General features: G+C 45.3%; 1 protein-coding gene across 2 annotated transcripts in view; it reads left to right on the top strand.

Moving 5' to 3' along the window:
* The window catches only part of SUFU (SUFU negative regulator of hedgehog signaling), a 108,578-nt gene that overhangs the window by 2,416 nt on the left and 92,892 nt on the right, over window positions 1–13,270 (top strand). For both annotated transcript variants that reach the window (XM_067709529.1, XM_067709528.1), the window contains exon 2: window positions 2,238–2,372. In XM_067709529.1, coding sequence (XP_067565630.1) covers window positions 2,238–2,372 — 135 coding nt within the window. The remainder of the gene's footprint in view (window positions 1–2,237; window positions 2,373–13,270) is intronic.

The following is a 13,270-nucleotide window of genomic DNA, read 5'->3' as shown; positions in this document are numbered from 1 at the left end:
CATAGTTAAGATCCTGAAAGTAATTTACTGATAACCTCACAATTGGGATCCCACAGTCCCGCTTCAATTTTCATAGCAGGATGGCTGACTGAGGCTGCCTCAGTTTGGCTATGGCCCAGGGTACCTTGGGATTCTTTTTCTTGTGACAGAAGGGTGGCTCTTTGACTAGTGGTCCCTAGCCAACCGGGACATCCTGGTTGAAAGCTGAGACATGAGTGATCAGGTTGCTGAAGTAGAACCAGTGCCCTAGGGCCACTTCACTCTGGCAACCTCCCTGTGGAGTGAATGAAGTCAGGTGTTCAAGGACTTAAGTTGAGGGATGATCTGGGTCCTGGGATAACATCTTTTTCTAAGATGTATTTTCCACATACTCATCTGCTTCCCATCAGGTCTCTGAGTGAGTATAACAGAACGCTCTGTGCTTAGAGATGAGGCTGATTTTGTCTGACTCTTGGTCATTCTCTGCAGTTGGAGTTTTAAGGTAAAGCCTCTCTCTTTGATGAAATACCCTCTGGGAGACTTGGCCACAAAGAGGGCTGCCAGGGGTGTGGTAGATGGAGCATGGAAGAGCGGATGCAGTTTTGCCACTTGTTGCTGGATGGACCTAGGCTGAAGGATGGGCAGATATGGAGCCTGTAATCATTCCCACCTGTTCCAGGGTTCTGCAGTTATCATGAGGTCCTTGCAGGGGTAGCCGCCCTTTCTTTCCTCTTTTCCCCGACAAACTTTTCTAAATCTAACTGGTTGTGGAATTAGTCAGATGAGTTGGCGAAAGCAGAGTTAAGGAAAGACATGGAGATTTGTCCCTTTTCCTAATCCACTCAGTTGAGATTCTAAGCTATTTGTAGCGACTTTCTTACAAGTCCTATAAATAACTTAGCATTTCCTAGCAGAGAATAAGGATTTCTACAAAGGCAAATAACATCCTGGCAAAAGAGGGTGAAACCAGACCTACTGGTTTTAAATAGTGTTTGAATTGCATGGTACTGGCATGCTTGCTGGGATCACATACATGTAACATGTCTTTTATTTGGTTGTTGGCATTCCTTCAGCATATGATCCCAAATGTAAAGTGTACCCCATCCTTGTCCCAGGAGCAGGCAAAGTTTTTGCAGTCTGTGGAACAGTTAGATGTCCGAGGCAGCTCAAGTGCAGTGTTTGTGGGCTAAATGCAGACTTCCTTCTGCTGATGGTTTCCATTTAGTCTTGTTTCTCAAGTCTACCAAGTTTCCCTATCCATTCTGAAGAAAAGCAGGGTTTTTTTTTTTTTTAAAGAACACTAATTACTCTACTAAAGGGAACCTTTATTGAATTAAATCCTCAGAGTGAGCTAATGGCTGAATCTCTTCCTCAACTGCCTCTCTGTTGGAATTATGGGGGAAGTCTAATGTGGTTCTCAGAGGCCCCAAATCATTTAATGTTCCAGCTCTACCTTAGAGGCAGCTGTGTCCTGGGATCATCTTCCAGATGCAAGAGCTCATAGGGCTCTCAGCCTGGCTCCTGCTTCATTTCTCTGCAGAGCCGAGCTAGCCTAAGTTTGGCCTTTGTCACTTCCATGATAAAAGACCAGCTTTGGTCTGGGGGGTGCGGGCTGGGGTCTGGAGGCATTGGGTCTGTTTAGAACAAACTGTAATTAACATAGGGCACAATATAGTCTTTCAGGAATTAGCTGTCTAAGAGGCAGGAGTGGAGCTGAGCCTCTGCTTCCAGTAACAATGCCCATTGGGGATGATCAGGATGGTCTTTCAACAGAGGCCAATTGATTGACTGATGCGCTTCTTGCCTTGAAGCTTGGCGTGTTTATAGGCACCATGGAAGAGAGATAATCCCTGCCAATCCCACTTGGGGTTGGTAATTTGAAACAGGAGGAAGCCAAAGGGTCAACCAATCAGTCTTTTTTATTTCTTTTTTTTTTTGAATTTTATTTTATTTACTTTTTTATACAGCAGGTTCTTATTAGTTATCCATTTTATACATATTAATAAGTCTGTTTTATTTCTGAAGGAGGTTCTACCTGTTGGAGATAGGAGAAGGGAGTCTCTTGTGCTTATGGAATTGGGCTGCCTCCAGATGCCCATCCTTTGGTCTTATCCTGGAGAGGTATGGCCTCCCTTTAGTTATCTTTTACCCCAGGTTCCTCTAGGATGGGGTCTTTAGGTTTGTAAGGTAGAGCCCCTCAACTTCACATTCTCTGATTTCAGGCTCACACTGACACTCCTGTGTTTTGTCTTTTGCAGGTTGGGTGGCCCAGACCCCTTGGACTATGTTAGCATGTACAGGAATGTGGGGAGCCCTTCGGCCAACATCCCTGAGCACTGGCACTACATCAGCTTTGGCCTGAGTGATCTCTATGGCGACAACAGAGTCCATGAGTGAGTGTGTACACTTGCCCTTCCATCTCCCTGTTCCTTAGCCTTGAGCCTTATTTCTGAGGTTTTCCTGAGCAGGGATGATAATGTCATTGTCCCTTGAGATTGGCATTTCTCACATGAAACATCTGGGTTTCTGCCTTCTGCCTGTACCTCCTTGTGCCAAGGTGGTCCAGGTCATCACCTGAGCTCTGCTCATCTGGTGCAGGAAAGTGTTGGTGAGCAAGAGTTCCAAAACCATTAGGTTTTTCCAAGCTTTTTCTGATGTTTGAGCTCAAATGACAGGCAGCACAGCTATGACCCAGATGTTGGGTTGATTCCTCTAGGTCTACTTCCTTTTTTCCCCTCTAGCTTATTATGAAAAATTTTAAACAAGAAACAACGTTGAAAGAATTTTACAGTGAACACTCATGTACCACTACCTAGATTCTACCATTAACATTTTATTCTACTTGCTTTATCATGACTATATCCATCTCTATCCCTCTGTCGATCTTACCTACTTCCTTTTAACCTGCAGTTATCTGTGCTCAGATCAGCTGCAGTACATTTATTTATTTCTGGCTGCGTTGGGTCTTCGTTGCTGCGCGTGGGCTTTCTCTAGTTGCAGCAAGCAGGGGCTACTCTTCGTTGTGGTGCAGGAGCTTCTCATTGCAGTGGCTTCTCTTGTTGCGGAGCCTGGGCTCTAGGCGCGCGGGCTTCAGTAGTTGTGGCTCACGGGCTCAGTAGTTGTGGCGCATAGGCTTAGTTGCTCCACTGCATATGGGATCTCCCCGGACCAGGGCTTGAACCCGTGTCCCCTGCGTTGGTAGGTGGATTCTTAACCACCGCACCACCAGGGAAGTCCCTGCAGTACATTTTTTATCCTAGTCTTTCTTCCATTTGCTGCCCTGTAATACTTATAATTCCTACCTGCCTCCCCTACTTCCCTCTATAATCACTGAATTTAAACACATTCTAATATTAAGTTAAACATTGTCAGTTGAAAAAATAGCAACAGTAATAATAAAAGCTAACAGTTAAGCATTGGTTATGAGACAGGTACTCTTCTAATCACTTTATATATATATGTATTAACTAATTTTATTTTCACCACAACCCTAAAATACTGGTAGGTACTAACATTTGCCCCATTTTACAGTTGAGGAAAGTGAGACGCAAAGAGATTCTATAATTTGCTTAAGGTCACACAGATTGGAAGTGGTGGAGCCAGGATTCTAACACAGGCAGTCTGGCTCCAGAGTCCATACTCTTTTTTTAAAATTAATTAATTAATTAATTAAGGCTGTGTTGGGTTTTCATTGCTGGACGTGGGCTTTCTCTAGTTGCGGCGAGCAGGGGCTACTCTTCGTTGTGGTGTGCAGGCTTCTCATTGTGATGGCTTCTCTTGTTGAGGAGCACGGGCTCTAGGCACATGGGCTTCAGTAGTTGTGGCACGCAGGCTCAGTAGTTGTGGCTTGCAGGCTCTAGAGCGCAGGCTCAGTAGTTGTGGCACACGGGCTTAGTTGCTCCGCGGCATGAGGGATCTTCCGGGACCAGGAATGTCCCCTCCATTGGCAGGCGGATTCTTAACCACTGCGCCACCAGGGAAGTCCATGATTTCTCTTTCTATTATGTCCTTTTCTGTTTTTTGTTTTGCATACTATCTTTTTTTTACCTCTTATACCATCTTTTTGGTATCTTGGTGGTGGCTGCTTAGCGTGTGTAGATTGAAAGAGTAGCAGGGCTCTTCCTACCTTGCCTCAGCATTAAGAGGTTGATTCTGGAGATGATGATGCTATGATGAGGAAGAAGATGATAATAGTCTTTTTTTTTTTTTTTTTTTTGTCTTTGTTTTCGTTCTTACTATCTTTCATCATCCTGTCAAATGCTTTACAATCTTATCAGGTTCTTTTGTTATCTCTGTTTTATATGTGGGGAAACTGAGTCCCTTGAGGGGTTAAATGAATTGTCTAAAGTCTCGCCTGTAGGCTGTAAAAGAGCTAGGATTGAATTGAGCTGTTCAGAGTCTGAGCTCTTAACCACTAGGCTATACCACAGCTCTGATCACAGGCTCAACCCAACTTCCTCTTTTCTCTTGTTAATCTTGGAGGCCCAGGCCCCATCTCCTCACTGATCACGTGTCAGGAGCAATTCCTGGGCCTGCCTTTATAGCCTTCCAAACATATCCATTGCAATGTCAGCCTAAGGCTTTGGGAACAAGGAATTAATCTTGCGTGAATCAAGACCCTGCATTGCATTATTAATAATGGAGATAGAATAGCAAACAGATGCAGGGAGTAGAGGGACTATGCTGGACTTTAATTTATATTTTTAATAAGAACCTGCAGAGGATATTTAGTGCAGCTAGCCTGTACCTCTTTGTTGACAGATTTATTCCAGTTAAAAGAATACTGTTTTCTATGTGTCTTAAAGATTCTTACAGTCTACCTGCTTATGAGGTATGAGTCTAAGGCCCAAATGACATGAAGAACATAATTGAGGAAGTCCCATATTTCAGAAAGGGCAACCTCTGAATTTGAAAAAGGGCCTTTCTTTGTTTAGCAGTACCCTCATATATGTGTGTCATTTCTATGTGATAAAACACTTTGATATTCAGATGTCATTCATGACAATAGTGAGACCTCCATTTGAGGTGAGGTCTCACACTCGAGCCTCGTATTTTCTGGTATTAAAACCTGCCACTAGAAGGATGTGGAAGGAATGTTCTTGGATATTTACCCAGTTCTGGTCTATGTTGCAGAAGTCAAAAGTACCTTTGTAATTGGCCTTGTGCTGGTGTGACTGGTCTCTTCTCGATCCTGGTAAATTTCTTGAAGAAAAGTTTGCTTTTCCAAACATTTCATGTGGTGAGCCCTCTTTAAAACTGATTCATTGATTCTCATATAATTTAGGGCTTGAAACTGAGGTCAGAAAGATGAGTGTTCTATCACCCAGCTTAAGTGCTAAGAGGTGTTGAATTGGAATTATGGCAAATGACTCTCTGGCAACATTCTTCTTACACTGCCTTTGACTTCTCATTCAGTGAAAAAAAAGGGCAGAAGCCTTGGTTCATTTATTCAGCATTTATCAAGTGCTGAAGTCCTATTTTGTACCGGACACAGAGCACCATAATAGATGTCTTGGGGATAAGATGCCAAGACAAAATTCCTGTCTTAAGGAGCACATGTTGTAGAGGGAGGATAAATGTAAAGAGATAGTTACAGTACTGGGTAAATAAATGCTGCAATCCATGATGTAGAACATGTTCTGGGAGCACAGTGGAGTGAGTGACTCATAGTCAGGCTGCTGGTTTGGAAGAAGCTCCAGGGAGGAAGTGAAGTTTGAGAGGAACCTTGTAGGAAGGGGCTGGGGTGAGATCTGCAGTCTGACACCTCTAGGGCACAAACATTCACTTTTGGAAAGGAGAGGAGATTTCAAAATCTTCTAGCCCAGTATTTCCAAAATTTTTAGTGCTGCCTTCATAACCTTTGCCACCTGTAGTATATTATCTACTTTATGTTTTCTTTAAATTAACCTCCCCTGATATAAATATATTTTTTAAAGTTAAATCAGGGCTTCCCTGGTGGCGCAGTGGTTGAGAGTCCGCCTGCTGATGCAGGGGACACGGGTTCGTGCCCTGGTCCGGGAAGATCCCACATGCCGCAGAGCGGCTGGACCCGTGAGCCATGGCCGCTGAGCCTGCGCGTCTGGAGCTTGTGCTCCGCAACAGGAGAGGCCACAACAGTGAGAGGCCCGCGTACCGCAAAAAAAAAAAAGTTAAATCACTACCATATATGGAAACCAATATCACTTGCTGTAATTTAAAGGTAGTTATGGAAGTAAACACAGTGATAACAAAGCAATATTATTAAATTCTAGCTTAATACAGTGGCCTGTCACAGAAGATTCTGAGCCTGAGGCCAGCTTTCTCTTTGTTCAAGAGATTAGTAAGTACGAGCGAGGTATTAAAAAAGACATGCTAACACCAAATAGAACCTGGCCCTAGCTATGATTTAAAAAATTGAAAGACAGTTGAGAAGGGAATTTTTTTTAAAGTATGATTCAGTATTATTTCTTGTCGCAGACAAATGGGAAACACTGATCTAGTCCATCTCCCTTAAATTGTGCAGTTTAGAAAGTACAGTAGCCTGCCAAAGGCCATACAGCAAGGTAATGAGAGCAGCAGGGTCTCCTAACATCTAAAATGTTCTATGCTAGATAAACAACAAGGTCCTACTGTATAGCACAGGGAACTATATTCAATATCCTGTAATAAACCATAGTGGAAAAGAATATGAAAAAAGAACGTATATATATAAAACTGAATCACTTTGCTGTATACCAGAAACTAACACAACAATGTAAGTCAACTATACTTCAATTTTTAAAAAGTGTAAAAAATAAAATGTTCTATGCTTTCTTTCAATGTACAGGGCATTGTTCGTCTTTAAGGTAATAATTTAAGCAAACTTTTTCTTTTTAGTTTCTTTTTAGTTTTTTTTTTTTGCGGTACGTGGGCCTCTCACTGCTGTGGCCTCTCCCGTTGCGGAGCACAGGCTCCGGAGGCGCAGGCTCAGTGGCCATGGCTCACGGGCCCAGCCGCTCCGCAGCATGTGGGATCTTCCTGGACCAGGGCACGAACCCGTGTCCCCTGCATCGGCAGGCGGACTCTCAACCACTGCGCCACCAGGGAAGCCCTCTTTTTATTTTTTACTATATTGCAGGTTAGTGCTAAGTTCTTTTTTTTTTTTACTGTCTTTGTTGGAGTACAATTGCTTTACAATGTTGTGTTAGTTTCTGCTGTATAACAAAGTGAATCAGCTATACATATACATATATCCCCATTTTTCCTCCCTCTTGTGTCTCCTTCCCACCCTCCCTATCCCATTCCTCTAGGTGGTCACAAACCACCGAGCTGATCTCCCTGTGCTATGCGGCTGCTTCCCACTAGCTATCTGTTTTACATTTGGTAGTGTGTATATGTCCATACCACTCTCTCACTTCATCCCACCTTACCCTTCCCCCTCCCTGTGTCCTCAAGTCCATTCTCTACATCTGTGTCTTTATTCCTGTCCTGAGTGCTAAGTTCTTTATATAAAATTATCACTTTATATTATCCTCATAGTAATTCTATGACATAAGGAATTCTTATTACCTCTTGCTCATAGATATAGAAATTTAGGCTTAGAGAACTTACTGCACAGGTGGTAAATTGACAGTCAGTTCTAGCAACCCCAAAGCCTATATTCTTAGCTACTGTTCTGTATTGCCTTTCCATTTTAATCAGTCAACAGCATTTATTAAATGCCTACTGTGTACTTCTTCCCATTAAGATCTTTCTTTATCCTCACAGCTTGTTGAGGACAGGGACAGGCAGAAGCCTAGGGGTCCCCTGCGTTTCTTCTTGCTCCTGGCAGGCTTGCTTCAGCGAGCAGAAGGGGAGCAGCCCCACCCTGGTAGCCCGGAGAGGGGAGAAGAGTAAGTTGACTGGATGAGCCCTGGTTTGGCCAGTTCCATCCAAGTTCTTTCCCTATTCACAGTCACTAAAGGAAATAGGGCAAGAGAGCACTTGTTTGGATTAAAGGTTCTTAAGAGGCTGTTTCTAAAGTTGGAGAGATGGAGCAAGTTGCAGTTCGGGGCAGCCACACGGGAGATCAACGTGCTTTTCTAGGAACCCTAAGGCCACCGCCAACTGACTTCAGCAGGAGAGACTGTCCTGGTGCTCTTCCCCCCAGCTTGGGAGCTGTGAGACAGCTGAGCTTCAGCTGCCAAGTGCTTGTCGGAAGACTGCAGCTCTGGCCCTTCCCTTTGTGGCCAGGCAGCTGTGGGCTGGAATGTGCGGATTTGCAGAGCTGTGGAAGAGGGGGGCTTCAGCACCACTCTCCGTGAGGATTTCTGGCTGTCCCCGGTCCTGCCAGCAGCCCTGGCTAGACCCAGACTACAGGGGGCCTAACCAAGGCACAGGAGGCTGGCTAGTTGCAGAGTGTGTTTGTGATCTCAGGCAGACTTCCCTGGTGGGATTCCACTGCGCAGGTCATCCGCTGTATGCGCCAGGCTGGTTCCAAAGACAGCCTTTGTGTGGTGTTGGCCTGCAGGCTGGCAGCTCCACAGGGTAGAGCCCACACCTCAGCTCTACCTCCATGGTCGATCTGGGCTCTGCCCCACAAACGCTGGCCTCTTGGCAGGTATGTCCACGGAGTGTAGAGTAGTTCTTGCTCCCTTGGGGCCTGGAACTGCTGCTGACTGGCTCCCCGTGGCTGCCTCTGCTGGGCTGGTGGATAATCTCTTTTTCCCTTTGGGTTTCTCCCATCTGGGCTCTGCACTAAATGAGTTATTTATTAAAACACTGGATACAGATTAACTTTTCCACTTGTTGTTTTGTGTGGCCTTGGTCCCCTGCAGTTGGGAAATGCTAATTTGCCTTCCTCAAAGCTTGGTTGGCAGGAACCTTTTAACATGCCATTTAATTCCCTGGGGTTTCCAGTGGAGATTTTGCCTTTGCCATAACATACCTGCCCAGGAGTGTGGTCTCTCCTCTGGTTGGCCTTTGCTTTCTTTCCAAAGCTCTCTGGAGCCTGACAAGTGGAATTCCTCTCTAAGCCACCCACAGATGGCAGGTCCCAGCCCTCCCCCTAGCTGGGCACAGCAGGCTGAGGAAGAGCTTTGTAGGTTCACTGGAAGGCAGGCCTCCCTGAAGCTTTGGTCCCTCCCTCTGTCTTTCATCTCAGAGGGTTTAGTTTCAGGATGATTGTGTGAATTGGTGGTGCTCTCTGCTAAGGACACGTGGCCTGGCCTACCTAGAAAGAGTGGGGCACCCTTGGTCTTGGCCTGGGGTGGGAATAAGGGCCAGCAGTGGGGATAGAGCTCTCCCTGAGGCTGAAACCACCACTCTGGGCTGGATTTCAGGCCCCCAATCTCTGAATTTTGAAATGTTGAGAATTCCTTTTCTTTTGTAACCACAGGAAGACTTGAGGCATTGTGGGGTTCCTAGCAGATCTGTGTGGGTGTGTGGCCTCATCCTTTGTAAAGCATTTCATTTGCAGCATGGATTCTCTCTTCCTCCATGGAGTAGAGATGCTAAATTCTCCGATTCAAGGAGTCCTTCAGCAGTAAGGGGGCAGTTGGGAGGAGATTCCTTGAGCTGGCCCAGTCAAACTGACTTAAAAGTCGGAGAGGCCTGGTTATTCAGGAGTGACTGCCAGGCTGTCAGCACTGGGAGAGTTCTTCCTCTTCCTGCAGAGAGAGGCAGAAACTTGGAAGCCTTCATGGGTTTGATGTGATCAGATCTCTCAGCCCCAGGATTCTTGCCTGCCAGCCCACCCTTTTAGACTCCCATCTTCCACGCCGCAGCTTTTCCCAGGCATGCTCGTCCTCACACCTGCCGTGTTCTGGGTCTGGGTTTGCCAGCATCTCCTTTGCCCAGCATTCTGACTCAGAGGTCCTGACTCAGGACTTTGGCCTTTGGCTCCTAAATTCATTCCTCTGTCCTGCCTTTGAGGTCTCCCAGTCAACTACGTTTCCTGTTTCAGTAGCTCCGTTCTGATGTCTGGTCCTAAGAAGTGTGTGGAGAGGTCTTGTCCTCTCTGACCTGAGCCCCACGGGAGTGGTCTCCTCACCCCTGCACATACTTTCGAAGCTCGCTGACCTGCTGCCGAGCTCTCCACAGAGCACCAGGCTGCGCGGCACACCCCACCAGCAGAGATAATATATCCCAGTACAGGCAGAACACTGGAGAAGGTGATGTGTTTGGGTGGGGGACAATGAGAAGTCATACCGAGCTTCTGTCCTTGAAAAAACCCAAGATCTGCTTGATATGAGATGGCAGAGTCCCTGGGAAAGAAGACGACAGTGAGGATTGGGGCTGGAAGCAACTTAAGGCTTTGCCTGACTTCTGTGACTTTGTGGCTGTCTCCCCTCACCCTGTGGTCCTCAGTGCTTCATTAAAACATGTAATAATAATTGCAGACTACTTGTAGCTCTTACTGTGTGCAAGGCACTATTCTAAGTGTTTTATATAAATTCATTTCATCCTTACAACAGCTCCATGGGGTAGATATTATTAATCTTATTTTACAAGGAAACTGAGGCACAGAGATGTTAAGGAAATAATCACCCAGCCAGGGAATGCTGGAGCTGGGCTATCAACCTGGGCAGTCTGGCTCCAACAGTCCTCACCCTTCCCTTTCTCTACCTGTGTGGGCGTGTGGAGGAAGGTCCCCCCTTGGACCTCTATTACTATCGTGCGCCTCAGTTCAAAGGTATCTTGGATTAATGGAGTGTGAATAGTTAAGCAGGAAGAGCTTTGTAGGGGAAATGTTGAGCTGGGTGTTGAAGCAACTTTGTAGAGAAGAAAGAGTTCTGTCGGGAATTGGCAAGAGGGTAGGTGATAGGATCCTGTGTCAAATTCAAGTCAAGGCTTCTGCAGCCTTACTGTGGTCATTTTTAGTGAGTTCCCAGGAAAATCTGCTCTTAAGAGTACAAAGGTGATGCTTCTGGCTTGGATGTTAAGTTCACATGGTCATGCTTCCTATGTGGTCAAGGATGTGCCCCAGCATTCCCACAACCCAGAGCATATGTTGCCCAGAATGTGTGGACTATCTGATCATTCTCTCTGGGGAGGAGGTATAGAAATGAGGAACACTTCAAAGCTGGGAGTACCCATACCTTCTAGCTGAGCTGTCTGTAGGGCCAACATGGGAAGGATTTTTATTCTGAAATAAAGTTGTCTTGTCATCCTGCAGAGTGATATAACCAGCAGAGGATATATTTTTCCTCTGTCCTTATATCGATGCAGACTGTCACATCATTTTTTTTTTTTTTGCGGTACGCGGACCTCTCACTGTTGTGGTCTCTCCTGTTGCGGAGCACAGCCTCCGGACGCGCAGGCTCAGCGGCCATGGCTCACGGGCCCAGCCACTCCACGGCATGTGGGATCCTCCCGGACCGGGGCATGAACCCATATCCCCTGCATTGGCAGGCGGACTCTCAACCACTGCGCCACCAGGGAAGCCCCACATCATTTTTTAAAGCATTTTAATTCCTGTATAGTAGGTCCCCTACATATGAACGAGTTCCACTCCAAGAGCACATTCATAAGTCCAATTTGTTTTTAAGTCCAACAAAGTTAGCCTAGGTACCAAACTTTTACAGATAACACCAGACACGTGAACTAACTTATGTGATCAGACATGCAAACACACGTTCGCATCTTAGAAAGTTCACAACTTGAAGGTTCGTATGTAGGGGACTTACTGTAACGGTTTTTTTAAAACTAATAGGCTTTATATTTTAGAGCAGTTTTAAGTTTATAGAAAATTGAACAGACAGCCCAAAGAGTTCTCATATACCCTTTCTCTCCTCTGCTTATAGTTTCCCTTGTTACTAATTCCCTTGCATTAGTGGTATATTAGTTACAATTGATGATCCAGTATGGTACATTATTACTAGCTATTGCCTTCTAGTTTACATTATGGTTCACTCTTTTTTTTTTTTTTTTTGCGGTACGCGGGCCTCTCACTGTTGTGGCCTCTCCCGTTGCGGAGCATGGGCTCCGGACGCGCAGGATCAGCGGCCATGGCTCACGGGCCCAGCCGCTCTGCAGCATGTGGGATCTTCCCAGACCGGGGCATGAACCCGTGTCCCCTGCATCGGCAGGCGGACTCTCAACCACTGCGCCACCAGGGAAGCCCTATGGTTCACTCTTTTTGTTACATAGTTCTGTGTGTTTTGACAAATACATGTCCTGTATCCACCATTAGAGTATCATACAGAATAGTTTCACTGCCCTAAAAAATGCCCTGTGCTTTTTATTCTTTCTTCCCTCCTCCCAGACCCCTGGCAACCACTGATTGTTTTACTGTCTCTTTAGTTTTGCCTTTTCTGAAATGTCATGTAGTTGGAATCATACAGTATATAGCCTTTTCAGGTTGACTTCTTTCACTAAGCAATATGCATTTAAGGTTCCTCTATGTCTTTTTGTGGCTTGATAGCTTATTCCTTTTATCACTGAACAGTATTCCATTGTGTGTATATACCATAGTTTATCCATTCACTTATTGAAGGATATCTTGATTCCTTCCAGTTTTTGGCGATCTTGAATAAAGCTGCCATAAACATTCATATGTGGGTTTTCTGTGGACATAAGTTTTCAACTCATTTGGGTAAAATTGCTGGATCACATGGTAAGACTATGTTTAGCTTTGTAAGAAACTACCAAACTGTCTTCCAAAGTGGCTGCACCATTTTGCATTCCCATCAGCAATGAATAAGAATTTCTCTTATTCTGTGTCCTCACCAGCATTTGGTATTGTCAGTTTTTTGGATTTTAGCCATTCTAACGGGTGGAGTGATATCTCATTGTTATACCAATTTGCAATTCCCCAGTGACACATGATGTTGAGCATCTTTTCATATGCTTATCTGACATCTGTATGTCTTCTCCAGTGATATATCTTTGTTTTTGTTCTTCGCCTCCTCCCCCTCCCCATTCTACCCCACCGAACACAAAACCCCTTTTTCTTACATCATGGGTTCAGACAGTGTTTTCTGGCATATTTTCCTTTTGGTCACTTCTCAAGCCATTAAGTGAGTTAGTTCCCCTGAGTAGGTACTGAGTCCACATCTGAATCCCTCCATCTCGGTGGGTTTTAACTGGGGTTGGCCCGTGTGTTCTGTACCTTCTTTTCCCTAGTGGTGGTGTCTTTCATAAAGTCTGTAGCTGGTACTGGGTAGGCTGGTAGCCTACAACTTCAATCCCAAGGTTCAAGATTGATATGCCCTCCAGTACAGACACTACAAAGACTGGTGTGCAAGCTTGTCCAACAGCAGACCCTGGCAAGCTTAATCTTGTCTTAGATGAGAAATGAGTACATCAGGCTCCTTAAGGCCCCAGCCAGACCTCAAACTCTGTTTTAGCTGAA

The sequence above is a fragment of the Pseudorca crassidens genome, chromosome 16 (genome assembly GCF_039906515.1).
Source record: "Pseudorca crassidens isolate mPseCra1 chromosome 16, mPseCra1.hap1, whole genome shotgun sequence".
Taxonomy (NCBI): domain Eukaryota; kingdom Metazoa; phylum Chordata; class Mammalia; order Artiodactyla; family Delphinidae; genus Pseudorca; species Pseudorca crassidens.
The sequence above is the reverse complement of the archived record's forward strand: the minus strand, read 5'-3'. Positions and strand labels throughout refer to the sequence as shown.